The following is a 22,586-nucleotide window of genomic DNA, read 5'->3' as shown; positions in this document are numbered from 1 at the left end:
ACGCACTTAACCAAGAGAAACATTTTTTTTACAACAGCAAATTAAGTACAATTTGTTCAGATAAGACTATTCCAAGGCCACATATTTCATACGCAGATGAACCATTCAGGGTTTTATTAAGAAAATATATGTACGCTTTTTTTCAGGCCAAATACAATGTAGTATTATTTTCTTGCCATGTACACATCAAGAAAGTTTGCAAGCATGTTTAAAGTTAACTCTTTCTTGTCACAATAATCAAAACTCTTTGCTTTTACAAAAAAATGTCAACTCTTTCAGTGTCTATAAAAACATTATGTCACGAGGTTAAGCCATCAATTTACAGTGCCCTCTGTAATTATTGGGACAGTGATTTTGTTGTTGCTCTGTACTCCAGCACTTTGGATTTGAAATTATACAACGACTTTGAGGTTAGAAGTGCAGACTGTCAGCTTTAATTTGAGTGCATTTTCATGCATAGCGGGTGAACCGTTTAGGAATTACAGCACTTTTTGTACATAGTCCTCTCCATTTTAGGGGACCCAACGTGTTGGGATAAATTCACTTACATGTACAAGCATTTCGCTTAATAACATCTGCTAACCATGTGTATGCGACCAATACAATTTGATTTGATTAAAGTAGTCAAAAGTGTAGTATTTTTGTCCCATATTCCCAACACGCAACAATTACATTTAACTTTTGATCAACAACTTGTTGGATGCATTTGTTGTTTGTTTTGGTCGTGTTTCAGATTATTTTGTGCCCAATAGAAATGAATGGCAAATGATGTATTGTGTCATTTCGGAGTCACTTTTACTGTAAATAAGAATAGAATGTTTCTAAACACTTCTACATTAATGTGGATGCTACTATGATTACCTCCCCTGATATTGTAATGGTGAGAGGTTAGCATGTCTTGGGGGTATGATATTTGTGCATCTAACTTTCTCACTCATCGTTATTCACGGTTCATTCAGGACTATCCGTAATCATGGTAGCATCCACATGAATGTAGAAGTGTTTAGAGACATATTATTTTCTTACTTACAATAAAAGTGATTCTAAAATGACACAATACATTATTTACCATGAATGTCTAATAATCGGAAACACAATCAAAACAAACAGCAAATGCATCCAACAAGTGTGTAGAGTCACAAGCTTGATTTAATCATTGTGTGCTATGAATATGCGACCAAATACTAAACTTGACTACTTTAATACACATATAAAGGGAATTTGTCCCAATAATTTTGGTCCCCTAAAATGGGGGTGACTATATGCAAAAGGTGCTGTAATTTCTAAATGGTTAACCCGATATGATTGAAAATACCCACAAATTCAAGCTGACTGTCTGCATGTTAACCTCATGGTCATTGTGTAATTTAAAATCCTAAGCGCTACAGTACAGAGCCAAGACAACAACAATGTGTCACTGTCCCAATAATTATGGAGGGCACTGTATAACTAACTACTGGAGCAAATACATATATTTTCCACATCCCCACATTGTAAATGTTTTCAAGATTGGCCCCCAAAACATGCTTAGCAAAGCATATGTATCGAATCATTGGTTTAACCCAGTCCCAGAGCCATATATTTAGATTCTAAATACATTCCACTGGGCACACACTGGTTGAATCAACGTTGTTTCCACGTCATTTCAACAAAATGACGTTGAACCAATGTGGAATAGACATTGGATTGACATCTGTGCCCAGTGGGATGACTCCCGTTTAGCTATCTGTAAATAAATAAAAACTTAAAAGAGTTAAATAGCAGCCAACCTAGCTGGAAAATTGTAACATGGAGGGAATAATACAGAACAGAATGTTACAAAGAAAGAGAAGGGTGGTGAGTAAAACCCCTACTGACATCATTGGACTATGGCTCATCATATTGACAGGATTGCATTACATCTCCAGTTTTAGTGCAACTAGATTAACTCATGTTTCGTCTAAAGCAGCTAAGGAATAGCAATTTGCCTACGTTCAAATGAAATCAGAATTGGATTGAATTGCCTGCATGCATGCTCCGGATCTTATGTTCCTTTGAGATTTCAACCAGTAGGCTAAGAGTTGACAGACTGGAGGAGAAACAACAAACCACAGACATGCTGTGCACAGATGCCATTGATTTAAATGTGTCTTAATATGTGTTTAATTTATTTTGTCATGGATACGTGTCTTGTCCTTTTTGTATTTATTGACGATGCTGAGTGATAAAACAATTTCCCAAGTTTGGATCAAAAAAAGGAACTACTTTACTCTCTCTCGCTCTACTCTAAAGCTGAGGGTCACCCACAATGTGTTATGCACTGATGGAATTGGATGTAGCCTAGTGCACTACTGATGAACTAAGCACAATGATGTCTACGTTGCTACACTGAAAGATATTCAGATATTCATGCCTTTCAGGGCAGATACTTTTACGTTCCTCTTCAGAAGAGGTGATAAGCTCCTGTAGAGCAGTGTCATTCATGACTGTTGTTGTTAAAAGGCGGGAGAAAGCAAGGACATCACATCTGCATAAGACAAAAACACCTACCGTTCTAGCTTTTAGACAGACTCAGTGTTTTGCATGTGTTTTTCACACCTATCTACCGTTAGCAATGTAATTCTATAGATCGCCGACCCTATAGGTGAAAAGTACTGTACATTCTGGAGATTGACAGCTAAGCAGACAATAAAGTAGTATAGGTCCATATCATGCTAGAGGGGGAAGGAAAATCACACTAAGCTGAGACTGTGGGAAGAAGTGGTGGATCAATGGGTTGTGTACAGTACATCTGGTGAGATCAGAGCCTGTATTCATACCGTGTCTCCGAGTAGTGTCGGCCTAGGATCATATCCCCCCCTGTGTGTATGACACTTTTCACCGTGATCTAAATGCCAAAGCCGATCCTAGAGCAGCACTACCACTCTGAGACTATGAATACGGGCCGTGTTTGGATGGAAAAGCTGAGATGCTGGCCTGGAGGTGGATTCAGTTTGTACTCTCTGTTCCGAACAGGGACAGGAAGAAGGAGAAGATGTAGATAATGTCGAGGTAGATGTTGAGAGTGGCAAAGACGTATTCCTCTGGACTTATTGTGTAGCGCTTGTTCCCCATCAGTAGCTGGGTGTCAAATGCCAAAAACTGAAACGGAGAAAAGAGTTGAAGTATTACAGTAGTTGTACATCTCTCTTTGTCATTGGTGGACTGTCAAGTAAAAACAGACTATATAGGTTTTACACTTACCATGGTAAAAAGTAACGCTCCCAAGGCACCATAGACACCATGCACCCAGGGCACCTGGAGCACAAAACAAGCTGATATGATATATCTCGAAAACGTGAACTTTCAATTAGACCTGACGCAGCTGTATGCTTGATGGGTTTTTTTCTCTCACTAATTGGTCTTCTGACCAATCGGATGAGCTCTGAGAAAGATCTGATTTGTCAAAAGACTAGTTCGTGGGGGGACAGAATTGGCAGCCTGTCTAAACGCTGCCAATTCCTCCACTTGCATTTACTTAATCACCTCATTCATTATATAGTTTCTGATTAGGGTAGTTATACTTCCTGCTATGTATAGCACTTTACTTTTCAGGCTTTCACGTGTGACAATGTGCTCTACAAATAAAGTGTATTATTATTAGAACTTACATATCCGTAGGGCAATGCAATGGCCAGGACCAGTCCAGACACCATCATGACCATGCAGAAGGTAAACAATACACCTTGGCATGATGTCACATCAAACTGAATAGGGAAAAAAAGGGAAGATAGGGCAGCAAAAGAGAAGGTAACTTGGTCATTGAGGAATAATAACAACCTATAACCAATTGTGAATCATAGAAGCACAGAGATCCTATTAAATGATAGAATTCCCTTTTTCACAGGCAGACTGACCTTGGTTTGGAAGCTGACGAGGGTGACAGTAAGACAGACCATAGCAGTAATACCCAAACACATCACCACTGACTTGGTGTTGTAATAACTATTAGAGGGGGGAAGATATGGTACAGAAATTATTTGCCAAGTATTTATTTACTAAGAAATAACATATATATTTTTTTATACAGGAATAACATATTAATGACTTATTTTGGTGAATACGCAGTAACTAAGCAAGCCTAAAATGTATAACAGTGTTACTAAGCCCATGTATACCTTTGGCATATCTGATCGACACTGACACTGGTTAAAGCAGGGCTGCACCAAACCTCTTCCTGGAGATTTACCAACCCATACGTGTTTTCAATCCAAAACTAATTTAACCCACCTGATTCTACTTATTAGCTGTTCACCAAGACCTTAGCTGAATTTAATGTAACACGTTAGCTGTTTAACTGGCTGCAATTAACCATCGTGCTAGCCATACTGAAAGTCTGAAGAAGCAGGCATGCAAAGCACAGTGGACAACGGAGACAAAACAAACTGTAGACACAGCTATGGGAGACTGTACCTGGATAGCATCCCTGTCATATAGGAGAGAGAGAGGGTCTGCAACAGGAGAGGTTACAAAGTGAACAGACATTACCGAGAAAGAGGGGGAAGAGGAGAAGTCTGTGATTCTGAATTATGTGTAGTACTTCAGTCTTTGGACAATGTGTATAAATGTTGTAAAGATATGGATTGTTTCCAACACTCTATGATACGTACAAAGATGGCGAGCAGGATCAGATTCCATGGAAACTGTCTCCTGTAGGAAATACAAATCAAACATAATACTGTAGTTAAGTACTGTCGTTAAATTCTGCTAAAATGATACATTCTCTAGTATCATAATAACTGAAGTTGTGTTCACCACACACATTAACACTGTAAACTCACCTTGGTCCAGGACAGCAGACGAGTGTAATATATGTGACAAAGAACACAGCACTGTGTGAAGAAATAACACATATTTGAGTATTTTCAGAATGAAATCAACATAGTAGTGATGTACGCAAGATCAAAGCTGTGACTTACTAGGAAGCCCAGTACCATCCAGGGTTGGACTGAATGTAGTTCTTCACTGGTTCACTGATGAAGGGACCAAAAAGAATTGTAAATATGCAACGTTTGCCCATTTTCAATCAAAGTACTTGTTCCTGTGTGTGTTTTCCTGCCTGTTATGGTAAACTGCTGCTTCCTATCTAGCACCTGTGACAGGTTTATGTCTGGTGCACAGTGATGTAACACCACTGTATCAAAGTGTAGGACTTCCTGCGATCTATTGCCTGACCAGGTAAAACTATAGAAGGATGGAGATCCGTATTTAGAGGTTATAGAACACGTACCAGAATGTGAAGAGAGCCACAATGGAAAGAGTGACAAGAAGTTGAATCATCAAGATGGCGTAAACCTAAACGGGGGTAACGGGGGGGGGGAAAAGACAACTAAAAGGAGGTAATGAAAGACACAGCTTAAAAATAGCATACAGTATCTGTATGGCCTTAACATACGGTAGTAATAATGTAGTAACGGGGTAGTGTTATAGTAGTAATTGGCTTGTATAGGTAGTGCAATGTAATAGGGTGATAAGGTAGTAGTAATAAGGTACTAATAGCTATAGTCATAGCCTACCTTGCGGATAAAGATCCGTCGGATGTTTTTATCACTCCAGCTGAATTCTGTGAGCATCTCCCCATCACTAGGATAAGCCCCACTGTAACAGGGGCTGCCGCTGATGCCTGCTGACAAGTTCAACACAAACACACACAGTAAATGGTCAGTTGTTTTTTCACACTTTTGTTCATAAAGAGAGAGGAGTGAAGAAATGACCGTTCTTTCTGCGACACTGACATACCTTTCTCACCTGCGCCAGTGGCCTCCTCATAGGTGGGAGGGGCCGGTGGCCCTCCTGCTTCTCCACTTGAAGTGCCATACTGCTTCTCTCCTGCTTCAGCAGCCTTGTTTGCGACTGTAAGCTGAGGGTACATAAGATAACGAATCAGGACTAAATAGCTGTTTGGAAATAAAAATATATTTTAATAAAACAACAGAGGATGATTATGAGCCACTAATCAACGGAGAAACTTGAGCTGAGACTTTTAAATCCAAATTATTTTTTAACAACAATATGTATTTTTTTTTAAATCCACATTTTAAAAGCAAATACGATGAATTCAGATTTACAATTTGGGACTAATTTGTAATCTGATTTGATGCTCTGATTGCTGACTGTACGATTTGGACTGAGATCGGTCCTTAGACAAACCCTCTGCTGTAGCATAGCTCCACACTGTGGGTGTAGACGATCCAGGATCAGTGAATGAGTCATCATTACACAACACTGTCCAGATGGCTAATGAATGTGCCAATGAATATCCCTCTCCTCACTCTCCATATTTCCTACATAAAAATAGAAATCTGTTGTGATCTCATTTAGTCATTAGTACGGGTAGGCTAATACAATTTCTTTAACTTCCTCAGCTATGATTCAATGCATAACAGCAACACTTACGGTTATATATAATGGGGGGGTTTGTCCGTGTCTCTGGACTGAAGGATAGTGACGCAGGCCGAACATTACCCTCTCTCCATCTCCATACAATCGATTTTTATAGCTGTCATTTCGTCAACTCTGCCATTCTCTGATGACAATACTATTCTCTGCTGCCGAAGAGACGTTGCGTCGTTACTGAGCAACACAAGGAGATTAGCTCCTCAACAGAGGCAGATGAGAGGATGGAGCGACAAGTACAGCCTACGTACATGCTGCCACAATGATTACGTAACATTGTGGACCACACGCACTGAAATGAAAAAATATAAGCCAAGAACCTTCCTTTTTTTTTTGACTATGGGTTTACTGCAGAATGAGCATGGGAATGAATGAGGATACAGTGAGATCTATAGGATGTATCTGTAAAGCCCTTACCTTGCCCTGGGTCATAATGGCTGTGTCTGGTGTCTGCAGCAGGCACTATGATGCTTTATTTATCTCTCTGCTCCAGTCAAACAAGCTCTGTTTTCCTCCTTCCTTTGATATTCTATCCTCTCTTGTATGTGTCCTTGATGCCCAGCAGTTCTTGTACAGTCAAGTGAAAGAACTGACAACAGGGTAAGATAGAGCCTGGGAAATAGTGTCTCTCTCTACTGCTGCTTCTCGTAGATTAAACCCCTTCTGATGCTGCAGCAGTGGCTTATTCCAACAGCCCACGCAGTTAGGATTCTCACAGACCCCCCCACCCCCCAAAAAAGGAACATTCTAGCAAAATCCAGGTGAAGCAGCAGTGCTGTGTGAAGCTTGGACAGTACCAAACTGCTTAGCAAAAAGGGGTGGGCAGATGCTGTATCGGTATGTGAGGATAGGGCCAGAGAGAACTGGAATATTGGGTCTGCAGTAAAAAAAAGAAGAAAAAAAAGGAGAGAGGGTGACGTAGATGGGAATACATGATCTGAACGTTACATCACGTAGATGGGAATACATGATCTGAACGTTACATCACGTAGATGGGAATACATGATCTGAACGTTACATCACGTAGATGGGAATACATGATCTGAACGTTACATCACGTAGATGGGAATACATGATCTGAACGTTACATCACGTAGATGGGAATACATGATCTGAACGTTACATCACGTAGATGGGAATACATGATCTGAACGTTACATCACGTAGATGGGAATACATGATCTGAACGTTACATCACGTAGATGGGAATACATGATCTGAACGTTACATCACGTAGATGGGAATACATGATCTGAACGTTACATCACGTAGATGGGAATACATGATCTGAACGTTACATCACGTAGATGGGAATACATGATCTGAACGTTACATCACGTAGATGGGAATACATGATCTGAACGTTACATCACGTAGATGGGAATACATGATCTGAACGTTACATCACGTAGATGGGAATACATGATCTGAACGTTACATCACGTAGATGGGAATACATGATCTGAACGTTACATCACGTAGATGGGAATACATGATCTGAACGTTACATCACGTAGATGGGAATACATGATCTGAACGTTACATCTTTGCCCTCTACTTCTCTGTCTGTAGCACTTAGGCTAAAAATAAAACCTTTTTTTTCTCTCTCGTTTTGAAATCACATATATTTTTGCCCTCTGCTAAATGACTTAAATGTAAATTTTCTCCATTAACTAAAGAGCCAGAAAAAGCATCACTGGTTTAAAATGTTCCATGTTTAGGTAATGCACTGATGCAGCGTTCGGCATTCATTCATGAAAGGCTAATAACATTCACGAAAATACTGGAAGCTCCTACTAATAAAACATTCATGTAACACTGTAGAAGAGGCCTGCATTTTATCTACATACACCAGACAGTTTATTAGGTACACCCATCTAGTACCGGGTCAGACCCCCCTTTGCCTCCAGAACAGCCTGAATTATTCAGGGCATTCTACAGGGTGTCGGAAACCTTCCACAGGGATGTTGGTCCATGCTGATGCGATGGCATCGCGCAGTTGCTGCAGATTGAATGGTGGTACATTCATGCTGTGAAAAGCCTGTTCCCAAAGATGCTCTATTGGGTTGAGGTCTGGGGACTGACCGGGCCACTCAAGTAAACTGAATTTGCCGTCATGTTCCAGGCAATGTTTTTCCACATCTCAGTTGCCCAGTTTTGGTGATCATGTGCCCACTACTTGTTTTTAGCTGATAGGAGTGGAGCCCGGTATGGTAGTCTGCCGCAATAGCTCATTCATGACAAGGACCAACAAGTTGTGTTTCGAGATGCCGTTCCTCACGCCCGTGGCCGCCGGAAGATGTTGGGGGTGATGTCAAAGTTATTATAAATGTTTTCATTTCAAATTATCAGGAGGTGCTGCAGCAACCTCAGTAACTGAATAGCTCAATGCCTGTCTTCTAGATTTTTATAATCAAAAGAGAACCATAGGGCTCTTCCAGAAGCTTGGCTGGTGCGCAAAACCTGCGAATTCAGATAAGCATCCGGGTTCACACTCAAAAAGTTGTCACAAAGCTTACTTCATTATTCTGTTGAATTATTTTCACTGCCTCAGGAAGAGTACAGACGTTTCGGCTTTACAGCCTTCTTCAGCATGTGTGAGGTACAATATTCTTTCATTCAAAACAGCATTTGTAAAGATCCACAGATGAGCAGCAGGTGCTTCTAATCAGGGTTGCCAGGGATGAAGCTTTTCCGGTCTACCTGTCTACAAATGATTCACAAAGAATTACATACAGTCCATATCAAATTTTGCATGTCGTTTATGAGTTGACCCCACATATTTATGAATGGCTTTGCCTGATGTCCTTGAATTGATATGATGCATTTAGGTGAGCGGACACCTGGGGCGATTGATTTGTGAGTTGCCCATCGTGCCCAATCTCATAATTCTATTTCTTTGTGACTAATTTGTACACAGGTAGACCAAAACAAAAGCCACATTCCTGATAGTCAAATTAAAAGAAAATTGTACCTACACATACTGAAGGCGGCTGTAAAGCCAAAACGCCTGCGTACGCTATCCCTGATGCAGTGAAAATAATAACACACATAGAATAATGAAGTAAGCTTTTTGAGTGCGAACCCATCACCCCTTTATATAACAAGCCACAGCCAAGTGACTCACTGTCTGTTGGAGCGATCCATTTTTTGAGAACGGGGTGGTCTACCTAATAAACTGGACAGCAAGTGCATGTGTAGTATCACAACCTGAATCTGTCTAACATTATCACTGCAATTCAAAAGGATCACACAATGACAAAGACTGTATTAAAATCATATTTATTCCATATTTACAATATGTCTGATTTTACTGAAGGTTCTGGAGAATAGAAAGCGAAAAAGAACAAGGCAAATATACACACCTCTCCAAGACACATTAAGTATCCATTCAGAATCTAAACACCCTTAACATTTTGGTGTTTAATTACTACAATGTACCTAGCAAGCCCCATAAGTCAAAATAGCAACTGTTTGTATACCAAAACAGGCATTGATAATGGAATGGCCCCGATATTCATCCACGCAACAAGCTATTTATAATATTTTTTCTCCCCCTTTTGGACACTACTGACAATGTCAAGAACTAGTGTAGCTACACATGCCCACTGATTGACTTCACAGTTGCTTTCATCATAAGCAGTAAGACTGAATTGATATATTTGTACTTGTTTTAAATGATATGAGAGTGGGTGATATTTCTGCCGAAGCGAGCAGCTGGGCTAGTGATGTAAGCCCCGTTCTGCCGTGGCTGAGTGGTACATCCTGAACAACGCAGTTGATAAACACCACAGCATGTACAGGCTAGAATATGAAGAACATCCTGGAGCTAGACTGGCACCACCTACTGGCACAACATTATTACACCAGCATGTGCGTCAGTGTGTATGCAAGTGTGCTTCAAAAGAAGGGAGATGACGCAGACTGCAGTATAATAACTTAAGAACATATTTTCTTCATATACCCAACAATATAGCGAAACAATTGCTAGTCCCAGTTAACAAAACGAAAACAAATAAATATCAGGAAATCTTGTAACCAAAAATATATACCTTACCGACACCAGATTATTTTTAAATCATTGTATAATATTGGTAAATCCTAGGTTGATTAAATGTCAGGTTTCAGTCCCTCAAAAGTTCATTTTAAATTCCCAAACGAGTCTTCATCTGTCAACAAAGCAGTAACTGTATTCCTAGTCATTGTCCATTGTTGGGACAATAAAGACCTCTGAATGTCATATCTCTCCCTCTCCTTTGGGCCCCTCTAGTCTGAGATCCACATCATTCCTTCCCAGAGTAAAGAGACTAACCACAGCCAAGAGTGCAGCTAGCATCATAACAGCACAGCCCCCAAACATGTTTCTAGTTCCACTACCACTCTCACCCCCTCCAGTCCCAGACACCTCTCCATGGAGCGCCAGGAGCCCCAGGCAGGCCAGAAGGTGCAGAGGCAGCCTGAACCAGGCCAGCACCCCGGCCCTCTTCTCCTCTGGGATCACCCTCCCCTGGAGGAAGCTGACAGCGGGGAAGTAGAGGCCACTGGCCAGCTCCAGCAGCAGGAAGGCCAGCAGGGACTCGCGGGGTCTGGGCTGGCCCGGGGCAGTGGAGAAGATAAGCATGAAGAAGGAGAAAAATGCAAGCAGCATGGAGAAGCAGAGGAGGTGACCAGGCTGGAGGCGGTAGCGGGTGGATGTGGCCAGGCGGTAGAGCAGGGACCCAGCCATACTGGCTGCCATCAGGCAGGAGAAGACAATGCCCAGCGGAGGGCCGTGGGGGTCCAGGACCGGGGTCCACAGGAAGACAAATATATAAAGTACACTCTCAAACAGAGCTTGGACACCTCCTAGCAGCATCACCCGTCTGTCTGATAACAGACAGCGGAGACATTCCTGACAGCTGCGCCAGAACCGGGCCCGTGCTGATGCCCGGGCCAGGGGCACTGAAGCAGCAGGACCAAGCAAGGACGTCTTGTCCCTCTCCAGGCCTCCCTTCTCCTCCGTGCCCCAGTCAGTCAGCACCACCCAGCCACAGGCCCCCAGGCAGGGCACAGCCAGGAGGAAGGGAGCCACAGGCCCCAGGTGGAGCCACTCAGCCAGCATGTTAGCCACCAGCCCAGCCCCCACTGCCAGCCCATGGTTCCAGCTAGCAGCCTTGGTGAAGGTGCTGGGGATCCATTCTTTAGGGAAGTCGTGGGCGTTCACATGTCGATGCACGTACCAGGCCTCGAAGGCTGTGGAGAGCAGAGAGGTGGACAGGCCCCCTAGCATGCGACCCGCGATAAGGACAAAGTAGTCCCGGGATAGCTTGGTGAGGCAACAGGCTGAGTAGGCTACGCAGAAGAGCAGGCAGGTCTGTCTGCGCCCCAGGACCTGAATTAATGCATTTAAAATTAAATAAAATGTATTTTTAAAACACATAGTTGCCTTAGCCATACAACAATACATACATAAAACAATTATTGAGGATGCACATTTTAAAAAGTCTTGAATGCATTTATTTCGTGGTCTTCGTTATTGTTACCTGAGGGAGCCAGCCGGCCACGGGGGCAAACAGCACACAGGAGGCCAGGCCAACGACATACAGGATGGCTATCTGGGACTCCAGGAAGCTGTAGTGATGGTACAGCTTGTAGAGGTATGGCCCCTGCAGCCAGTCAGCCCACAGGGCTAGGAGGTAGCCTCTTAGGAACAGGGTCTGGAAGCGGCGGAAAGCAGGGTTGGTGCCCACAGCAGAGGGAGTGGGTTGAGGCGGGGTGAGGCGACGTGCCGTGAGCTCCAGACCGACACATAGCGCCAATAGGACCACGATGGCCAGGTAGGCTGTCACCAACATGGTGAGTTTGTCCAAGTGAGACTGTTGGGATGAGGGAGGTCTATTCACTCCGAACTTGTAGCCCTAGGAGGATTAATCAAAGGCTGTGGAGAAAGAGACATAACCTTTACTTAAAGACAGAAATATTGAATATCTGGTAACACAAATAAGGTAGGCCATGTCAACGTGGCATCCACACTTGACAGATAAGTTGTTTGCTTAGTGTCATCATCCTTCATGGTAACATAGAATGTAACCTAGTCTATACTGTGTTCAAAATGTTCGAGGCTGAAAACTGAACCAAAGATCAGTACGGTGGCAACCTCACTTGACCACCAACGTAAATGGTGTATGTTTGCTGACGACAATCAGATATTTCACAAGTTAAAAGCAGCCAGCCTAGGCAGTTAGTTAGTAGTTATATGCAGCCAAAGCCTTCTTTAACGCCGTGCGCATTTCCATTTATCCCTCCATTATAGTATAATTTTCGTAGTGACAACGAAGTTTTCTATGCATGTGCAAACTATCGTTTTTCTAAAATAAGACCTAAACTTTTGAACAATTTGTTTACCGCCAGTCTAGCTGTGGTGTGGTCAATGCGCTTACAACACATGCGCCAGGACAACAGCTAAACAGTCTACTTTGGCGACATTGAGATACAAGTTCCTCAGCAACATTTATACTTTGGTGAGTAACAAAAGTATGTTGAAACCAATCATTAAAAACCAAAGCGTGAAAAACATACTATGGAGGCATGAATGAAAAAGATTCAGGGAGTTTATTTGATTGAAAGTTCAAGCCTCGCGTAACGGTCGTCAGTAGTTACCACATTCACAATTATGGCTAAACCCCGCCTTTTTCTACAATTTCTTAAAAATCTGTTTTTGAAACTAACCTAAACCAAACTGCTACCCCTATGACTAACCCGTATTTTAAGACTAAATAAGTACTTTTACGGTATAGCCCATTTTTGACTTTGTGGCTGTGGTAACTAGTGACAACTGCACTGGGCCAGAGCTAGGCAGATAGCATAGTTAGCCATTTTGCCATGTGACGCCACCTAATCGGCTACAAACAAGCTGACTGATTTGCTTACCATCTTGTTTGATACTCGCATCATACCACTTTACATGCTCAAAGTCGTGTTAAAATCAATAAGAACGGAATTAGCTAGATAGCTAGCTTCGAAGTACGATAAACCGCGCTCTACAACAACATCCTCCTTCAACTTCCGGGTGTTGCTGCAGTTCTCTTTTCAACTTGACCACTGAGCGGCAGCCTTTCTCTATACTGATGGTGCGGTCAGACTTCTTCTTTGGTATTAAGTCGGTCCGCAAACAAATATTATAGGTGCACGCCGCCACCTATTATATTGGCTGTGTATCAGCCCACAATGCTGTAGTATGAATTCAGACCCATCTTCCTCTACTACTCTCTTCACTGACTCAACATTCGACACCTTCTGTACTACTCTGATCCTGGTAAGCTGAACCTGCCTTTCTATCACCGGACACCTCTGATCTCCAGCACCATGGGTAGCCCTACAGTTTACACACACAACCTTTCCCACTGATACTACACATTCCTTTGTCTCATGTCCTCCTGCACACTTCTCACATCTAGGAGTCTCCTTCCTGCACACTTCTCACATCTAGGAGTCTCCTTCCTAAACACTGCTGCCACATGACCATGAACTTTACACCTAAAACACCATAATGGATTTGGGACAAAAGCTCTTACAGGATAACTGACACATCCCAACTTCACTTTGTCTGGTAAAGACTGCATCAAAGTTCAGTAGTACAGACAGTATCTTCTCTGTTTCACCACACTCTCCACCGGGTCTGCGTTGCACCAAATGGCGGGAGTCACAGACACTGGGAATCTTCAACTCCAGATATCACTCCTTTCAATGGCGCCCTGCTCCGGAGTGGAAAGCAAGTCACAGTTCTTGTCTCCAGTTGTGTGATGTGGAGCACACGTGCCCTCTGGATGGAAGAAATGCAAAAAATCAACACGATTCCACTTTGAGACACTTTCGCCGACCCTTTGGCTGAAACAGCATTTCAGCCGTGTCTATATCAGACAATATACCACGGGTTTGATGCAAAAATATGTTTATTCTACTTATATTGGCAACCAGTTTAGAATACCAATAAGGCACCTCTGGGGTTTCCGCTTAGCATCGTGCCTGAGAACAGCCCTTAGCCGTGGTATATTGGCCATTGTACTACTTTGAATACGTTTGTCATTACTAGTTTGAAATTCTTTAAGGCATAGTTTTATTTATTGTGCCTTCGGAAAGTATTCAGACCCCTTGAGTTTTTCCACATTTTGTTACGTTACAGCCTTATTCTACAATGGATTAAATTGACATTTTCCTCGCCAATCTACACACAATATGAATAATGACAAAGCAAAAACAGGATTTTAGACATTTTAGCAAATGTATAAAAAATATAAATACCTTATTTACACAAGTATTCAGACCTTTTGCAATGAGACTTGAAATTGATCTCAGGTGCATCCTGTTTCCATTGATCATCCTTGAGATGTTTCTACAACTTGATTGGAGTCCACCTGTAGTAAATTCAATTGATTGGACATGATTTGGAAAGGCACACACCTGTCTATTTAGTGTCCCACAGTTGACAGTGCATGTCAGAGCAAAACCAAGCCATGAGGTTGAAGGAAATGTCCATAGAGCTCAGAGACAGTATTGTAGAGGCACAGATCTGGGGAAGGGTACCAAAATGTTTCTGCAGCATTGAAGGTCCCCCAAAACACAGTGGCCTCCATTATTCTTAGACACTCTAATGTAATGGTCCTACTGCTCAGTTGTGCACCGGGGCCTCCCACTCCTCTTTCTATTCTGGTTAGAGCCCGTTTGCGCTGTTCTGTGAAGGGAGTAGTACACAGCGTTGTACAAGATCTTCAGTTTCTTAACAATTTCTCACATGGAATAGCCTTCATTTCTCAGAACAAGAATATACTGATGAGTTTCAAAAGAAAGTGCTTTGTTTCTGGCCATTTTGAGCCTGTAATCGAACCCACAAATGCTGATGCTCCAGATACTCAACTAGTCTAAAGAAGGCCAGTTTTATTGCTTCTTTAAGCAGAACAACCGTTTTCAGCTGTGCTAACATAATTGCAAAAGGGTTTTCTAATAATTAATTAGCCTTTTAAATGATAAACTTGGGTTAGCTAACACAACGTGCCATTGGAACACAGGAGTGATGGTTGCTGATATTGGGCCTCTGTACGTCTATGTAGATATTTCATTAAAAACCTGCCGTTTCCAGCTACAATAGTCATTTACAACATTAACCATGTCTACACTGTATTTCTGATCAATTTGATGTTATTTTAATGGACAAAGAAATGTGCTTTTCTTTCAAAAACAAGGACATTTCTAAGTGACCCCAAACTTTTGAACAGTAGTGTATATGTACAAATGACCTTGACTAACCTGTACCACCGCACATTGACTCTGTACCGGTACCCCCTGTTTATAGCCTTGTTATTGTTATTTTTTACTTTAGTTTATTTCTTAAATATTTTCGTAATTCTTTCTTGAACTGCATTGTTGGTTAAGGGCTCATAAGTAAGCATTTCACGGTAAGATACACCTGTTGTATTCAGCGAATGTGACAAATATAATTTGATTTGATAATGTCCAAAGGCAACAATGTTGTAGAAGATGTATTTTCACTACCAACCTCTATACAATCAGCCTCTTTGTGTTACAAAATGCTGTTAAAGGTTAGTAATGACACCTGTGAAAACGTGAGAATTGTGTGGCAAAGGGATTTAGAATGGTTGTATATTATTTCAAATATTGGGCAAAATGTCAGAGAAGCTAACGGAAAAGGTATCCAATTTAACGTTTTTCATCAATTTGACTTCACTCCCCCAAGGATACATAGGATGGGTTTGTCAAAGGATGATGTGTGTTGGCGATGTGAAGGGGCAAAAGGAACCGTCCTACATGCGCTGTGGAGATGCCCGGTTGTGCACCCCCTATGGGGAAAAAGCCTCACAGTGCATGGGAGATGGCCTTGGATTCCATGGCTGGATTCCACCAAGACTGTTGAGTGACAAGGCTTAAATAAGAGGGATTAACCAGACAGAGGTTAAAATAGTATGTTTAAGTATTGTGTCTGTGTTAAGGCTGGTCCTGAAACATTGGAAAAGCTCTAGTAAGCCAATGTTCATGGAGTGGATGAGTATGCTGAGCAAAACAATATCATATTAACTCATCTTAGCAAAGAGGCTGGAGTAAAGTAATACAGACTCCAAAAATATATGGGAATGATTCTTGTGTTTCCTTACTAAGGGCACAAAAAAATAATACTATGGCATGAAATAGCATAGAATTTATCAGGAAAGATCTCCCTATGTGGTTTTGTATTTGTGTTGTTTTGTTTAATATGTTGGTTGTTGTTTTGTGTTTAAAGATTTTACATTTAAAACTGTCTCCACAATAAAAAAGTAAATATGTATCTCATGGATTGTTTGTCAAATCTCCTGTAATGTTTACATGCTGATTTTTTTTATTTATTCTGTTCATAGGAAAGAATGAACACCAAAGAAGCAACGCAAGAGGCAGAATTCAATAGGTAGATAATTTCATCTTTATATCTTATTATATGGAAGAAATAACAATTTACCAAATGTAGAAGATGTGCTCAATCAACCATAATCTCAACTAGCAGTGAGTGGATCAGATCTCTAGCAATCAAATGAGATCCTCCACCTTGAAAGTATCTTTTTTTCAGTTTGTATGACAAACCTTGGGGATGGGGATAGGGGAGAAGGTGCATTTTGTGGGTTGTGGAGTGAGGAGTGCTGGTGAATGCAGGTATTCCGCTGGTTTGGTACCTCATCCGATCTGATCTGACACCATGGTGGTGTTACTGGCACAGTCCCCTCTCACCAATACAATACAGAGCCCTCCCCAACATGATTTCCTCCTGTGCATAACCCACTTCTTCATTGCCAAACCTCACCCTTTACAGATGCTCCATTATGTTCCTATAATCTCTGATCCATAGGCTTATCTTATACACTCTGATCTTGCCCAGCAGATCTGCCATACATTGTTATTAATACAGAGACTTTTGAATAACACAATATTATTTACAACAACAAAAGAATCAAAACAAACCTAACATGCTTGGAGACAAAGTTCTGGTTCTGTCTCCATTACACCTGATGTGATTCCTGATGTAGACTTAATATACCCACACAGACAGTGTTGTGAAGAAAGCGCAACAGTGCCTCTTCAACCTCAGGAGGCTGAAGAAATTTGGTTTGGCACCTAAAACCCTCACAACCTTTTATCTATCTCAAGGCCATCAGACTGTTAAAAAGCCATCACTAGGCAGCTTCCACCCGGGTTACGTAACCCTGCACCTTAGAGGCTGCTGCCCAATATACAGTGGGGAGAACAAGTATTTGATACACTGCCGATTTTGCAGGGTAAAGCATGTAGAGGTCTGTCATTTTTATCATAGGTAGACTTCAACTGTGAGAGATGCAAAAATCCAGAAAATCACATTTGTATGATTTTTAAGTAATTCATTTGCATTTTATTGCATGACATAAGTATTTGATCACCTACCAACCAGTAAGAATTCCGGCTCTCACAGACCTGTTAGTTTTTTTAAAGAAGCCCTCCTGTTCTCCACTCATTACCTGTATTAACTGCACCTGTTTGAACTCATTACCTGTATAAAAGACACCTGTCCACACACTCAATCAAACAGACTCCAACCTCTCCACAATGGCCAAGACCAGGGAGCTGTGTAAGGACATCAGGGATAAAATTGTAGACCTGCACATGGCTGGGATGGGCTACAGGACAATAGGCAAGCAGCTTGGTGAGAAGGCAACAACTGTTGGCGCAATTAGTAGAAAATGGAAGAAGTTCAAGATGATGGTCAATCACCCTCGGTCTCGGGCTCCATGCAAGATCTCACCTCGTAGGGCATCAATGATCATGAGGAAGGTGAGGGATCAGCCCAGAACTACACGGCAGGACCTGGTCAATGAGCTGAAGAGAGCTGGGACTACAGTATCAAAGAAAACCATTAGTAACACACTACGCCGTCATGGATTAAAATCCTGCAGCGCACGCAAGGTCCCCCTGCTCAAGCCAGCACATGTCCAGGCCCGTCTGAAGTTTGCCAATGACCATCTGCATGATCCAGAGGAGGAATGGGAGAAGGTCATGTGGTCTGATGAGACCTTTTTGGTCTAAACTCCACTCGCCGTGTTTGGAGGAAGAAGAAGGATGAGTACAACCCCAAGAACACCATCCCAACCGTGAAGCATGGAGGTGGAAACATCATTATTTGGGGATGCTTTTCTGCAAAGGGGACAGGACGACTGCACCATACTGAGGGGAGGATGGATGGGGCCATGCATCGCGAGATCTTGGCCAACAACCTCCTTCCCTCAGTAAGAGCATTGAAGATGGGTCGTGGCTGGGTCTTCCAGCATGACAACGACCCAAAATACACAGCCAGGGCAACTAAGGTGTGGCTTCGTAAGAAGCATCTCAAGGTCCTGGAGTGGCCTAGCCAGTCTCCAGACCTGAACCCAATATAAATTCTTTGGAGGGAGCTGAAAGTCCGTATTGCCCAGCGACAGCCCCGAAACCTGAAGGATCTGGAGAAGGTCTGTATGGAGGAGTGGGCCAAAATCCCTGCTGCCGTGTGTGCAAACCTGGTCAAGAACTACAGGAAACGTACGATCTCTGTAATTGCAAACAAAGGTTTCTGTACCAAATATTAAGTTCTGCTTTTCTGATGTATCAAATACTTATGTCATGCAAATTAATTACTTAAAAATCATACAATGTGATTTTCTGGATTTTTGTTTTAGATTCCATCTCTCACAGTTGAAGTGTACCTATGATTTTAAAAAATACAGACCTCTACATGCTTTGTAAGTAGGAAAACATGCAAAATCGGCAGTGTATCAAATACTTGTTCTCCCCACTGTACATAGACTTGAAATCGCTGGCCACTTTAATAATGTTTACGCTACCGTTCAAAAGTTTGGGATCACTTAGAAATGTCCTTGTTTTCCATGAAAACATACATGAAATTAGTTGCAAAATGAATAGGAAATATAGTCAAGACGTTGACAAGGTTATAAATAATGATTTTTAAATGTAAATAATTGTGTCCTTCAAACTTGGCTTTTGTCAAAGAATCCTCCATTTGCAGCAATTACAGCCTTGCAGACCTTTCGCGTTGTAGTTGTCAATTTGTTGAGGTAATCTGAAGAGATTTCACCTCATGCTTCCTGAAGCACCTCCCACAAGTTGGATTGGCTTGATGGGCACTTCTTACGTACCATACGGTCAAGCTGCTCCCACAACAGTTCAATAGGGTTGAGATCCAGTGACTGTGCTGGCCACTCTATTATAGACAGAATACCAGCTGACTGCTTCTTCCCTAAATAGGTCTTGCAAAGTTTGGAGCTGTGCTTTGGGTCATTGTCCTGTTGTAGGAGGAAATTGGCTCCAATTAAGCGCCGTCCACATGGTATGGTATGGCGTTGCAAAATGGAGTGATAGCCTTCCTTCTTTAAGATCCATTTTACATATCTTCCCCTTTACCGTCACCAAAGCACCCCCAGATCATCACATTGCCTCCACCATACTTGACAGATGGGGTCAAGCACTCCTCCAGCATCTTTTCATTTGTTCTGCGTCTCGCGAATGTTCTTTGTGATCCGAACACCTCAAACGTAGATTCGTCTGTCTATAACACTTTTTTCCAATCTTCCTCTGTCCAGTGTCTGTGTTCTTAATCTTTTATTTTTATTGGCCAGTCTGAGTTATGGCTTTTTCTTTGCAACTCTGCCTAGAAGGCCAGCATCCCGGAGTCGCCTCTTCACTGTTGACGTTAAGTCTGGTGTTTTGCGGGTACTATTTATTGAAGCTGCCAGTTGAGGACTTGTGAGGCATCTGTTTCTCAAACCAAACACTAATGTACTTGTCCTCTTGCTCTGTTGTGCACCGGGGCCTCCCACTTTCCATTCTGGTTAGAGCCAGTTTGCCCTGTTCTGTGAAGGGAGTAGTACACAGCGCTGTATGAGATCTTCAGTTTCTTGGCAATTTCTCGCATGGAATAGCCTTCATTTCTCAGAACAAGAATAGACTCACGACTTTTAGAAGAAAGTTATTTGTTTCTGGCCATTTTGAGCCTGTAATCGAACCCACAAATGCTGATGCTCCAGATACTCAACTAGTCTAAAGAAGGCCAGCTTCTTTAAAATCAGCACAACAGTTTTCAGCGGTGCTAACATTATTGCAAAAGGGTTTTCTAATGATCAATTAGCCTTTTAAATGATAAACTTGGATTAGCGAACACAACGTGCCATTGGAACACAGGAGTGATGGTTGCTGATATTGGGCCACTGTTCGTCTATGTACAGTTGAAGTTGGAAGTTTACATACACTTTAGCCAAACACATTTCAACTCAGTTTTTCACAATTCCTGACATTTAATCCTAGTAAAAATTCCCTGTCTTAGGTCACATTAAGAATGTGAAATATCAGAATAATAGTAGAGGGAATGATTTAATTCCGCTTTTAATTATTTCATTACATTCCCAGTGGGTCAGAAGTTTACATACACTGAATTAGTATTTGGTAGCATTGCCTTTAAATTGTTTAATTTGGGTCAAACGTTTCAGGTAGCCGTCCACAAGCTTCCCACAATAAGTTGGGTGAATTTTGGCACATTCCTCCTGACGGAGCTGGTGTAACAGAGTCAGGTTTGAACAGTTGTACTCCTTGCTCGCACACGCTTTTTCAGTTCTGCCCACACATTTTCTATAGGATTGAGGTCAGGGATTTGTGAAAGCCACTCCAATACCTAGACTTTGTTGTCCTTAAGCCATTTTGCGACAACTTTGGAAGTATGCTTTGGGTCATTGTCCATTTGGAAGACCCATTTGCGACCAAGCTTTAACTTCCTGACTGATGTCTTGAGATGTTGCTTCAATATATCCACATAATTTTCCTGCCTCATGATGCCATCTATTTTGTGAAGTGCACCAGTCCATCCTGCAGCAAAGCACCCCCACATCATGATGCTGCCACCCCCGAGCTTCCGGTTGGGATGTTGTTCTTCGGCTTGAAGGATCCCCCTTTTTCCTCCCAATATAACGATGGTCATTATGGCCAAACAGTTCTATTTTTGTTTCATCAGACCAGAGGACATTTTTTTCTGAGGTCTTGGCTGATTTCTTTAGATTTTCCCATGATGTCAAGCAAAGAGGCAGTGAGTTTGTAGGTAGGCCTTGAAATACATCCAGAGGTACACCTCCAATTGACTCAAATTACGTCAATTAGCCTATCAGAAGCTTCTAAAGCCATGACATAATTTTCTGGAATTTTCCAAGCTGTTTAAAGGCACAGTCAACTTAGTGTATGTAAACTTCTGACACACTGGAGTTGTGATTAAGTGAAATAATCTGTCTGTAAACAATTGTTGGAAAAATTACTTGTGTCATGCACAAAATAGATGTCCTAACCGACTTGCCAAAACTATAGTTTGTTAACAAGAAATTTGTGGAGTGATTCCAACCTAAGTGTATGTAAACTTCGGACCTCAACTATAGATATTCAATTAAAAAAATAAGCCGTTTCCAGCTACAGTAGTCATTTACAACATTAACAATGTCTACACTGTATTTCTGATCAATTTGATATTATTGTAATGGACAAAAAATTAAAATTCTATGGGACCACAAACTTTTGAACGGTAGTGTACATATTTGAGCTTTACTCATCTCATATGGGGCGGCAGGGTAGCCTAGTGGTTAGTGTTGGACTAGTAATCGAAAGGTTGCAAGTTCAAATCCCTGAGCTGACAAGGTACAAATATGTCTTTCTGCCCCTGAACAGGCAGTTACCCCACTGTTCCTAGGCAGTCATTGAAAATAAGAATTTGTTCTTAACTGACTTGCCTAGTTAAATAAAGGTTAAATTAAATATGTATATACTGTATTCTATTCTACTGTATTTAGTCTATACCACTCTGACATTGATCATCCTAATATTTATATATTCCTTAATTCCATTATTTTAATTGTAGGTTGTGTGTGTATTGTTGTAAATGGTTAGATACTACTGCACTGTTGGAGCTAGAAACACAAGCATTTCTCTACACCCGCAATAACATCTGCTAAATATGTGAATGTGACAAATACAATTTGATTTGCCAATATACAGAATATCGCATTTCTATATGCAATTTGTCTGTTGAATATATTTGAGTCTTAATTGTATATTTAAACCCCAGATGTGTTTATAAGTGAAATGGGAGTCATATGATC

General features: G+C 41.6%; 2 protein-coding genes across 4 annotated transcripts; both read right to left on the bottom strand.

The window, feature by feature from the left end:
* Nucleotides 1-463: 463 nt before the first annotated feature.
* On the bottom strand, nucleotides 464-7,295 carry LOC115102550 (protein lifeguard 2-like). 3 transcript variants are annotated; one of them, XM_065005501.1, is made up of 12 exons: nucleotides 6,832-7,295; nucleotides 5,758-5,878; nucleotides 5,535-5,641; nucleotides 5,249-5,313; nucleotides 4,938-4,991; nucleotides 4,800-4,850; nucleotides 4,629-4,668; nucleotides 4,432-4,469; nucleotides 3,876-3,963; nucleotides 3,630-3,725; nucleotides 3,223-3,276; nucleotides 464-3,120 (listed from the first exon to the last, which is right to left on the bottom strand). In XM_065005501.1, exons 1-12 carry the CDS (start codon nucleotides 6,844-6,846, stop codon nucleotides 2,968-2,970), a joined length of 882 nt encoding a protein of 293 aa, XP_064861573.1. In that variant the 5' UTR covers nucleotides 6,847-7,295; the 3' UTR covers nucleotides 464-2,967. The 3 variants fall into 3 exon arrangements, with proteins under 3 accessions (XP_064861573.1, XP_064861574.1, XP_029478497.1); XM_065005502.1 differs by having other exon boundaries at nucleotides 5,535-5,644; nucleotides 5,767-5,878; XM_029622637.2 differs by having other exon boundaries at nucleotides 5,535-5,644; nucleotides 6,832-7,285.
* A 2,385-nt stretch (nucleotides 7,296-9,680) lies between these two features.
* On the bottom strand, nucleotides 9,681-13,498 carry LOC115102549 (molybdate-anion transporter-like). Its single transcript, XM_029622631.2, has 3 exons — nucleotides 13,324-13,498; nucleotides 11,937-12,331; nucleotides 9,681-11,785 (listed from the first exon to the last, which is right to left on the bottom strand). The coding sequence occupies exons 2-3, from the start codon at nucleotides 12,246-12,248 to the stop codon at nucleotides 10,652-10,654; spliced, it is 1,446 nt and encodes a 481-aa protein (XP_029478491.2). The 5' UTR covers nucleotides 12,249-12,331; nucleotides 13,324-13,498; the 3' UTR covers nucleotides 9,681-10,651.
* Between the last annotated feature and the right edge of the window lie 9,088 nt (nucleotides 13,499-22,586).

The sequence above is a fragment of the Oncorhynchus nerka genome, linkage group LG20 (genome assembly GCF_034236695.1).
Source record: "Oncorhynchus nerka isolate Pitt River linkage group LG20, Oner_Uvic_2.0, whole genome shotgun sequence".
Lineage (NCBI taxonomy): Eukaryota > Metazoa > Chordata > Actinopteri > Salmoniformes > Salmonidae > Oncorhynchus > Oncorhynchus nerka.
This window is presented reverse-complemented; position numbering and strand designations above follow the sequence as displayed.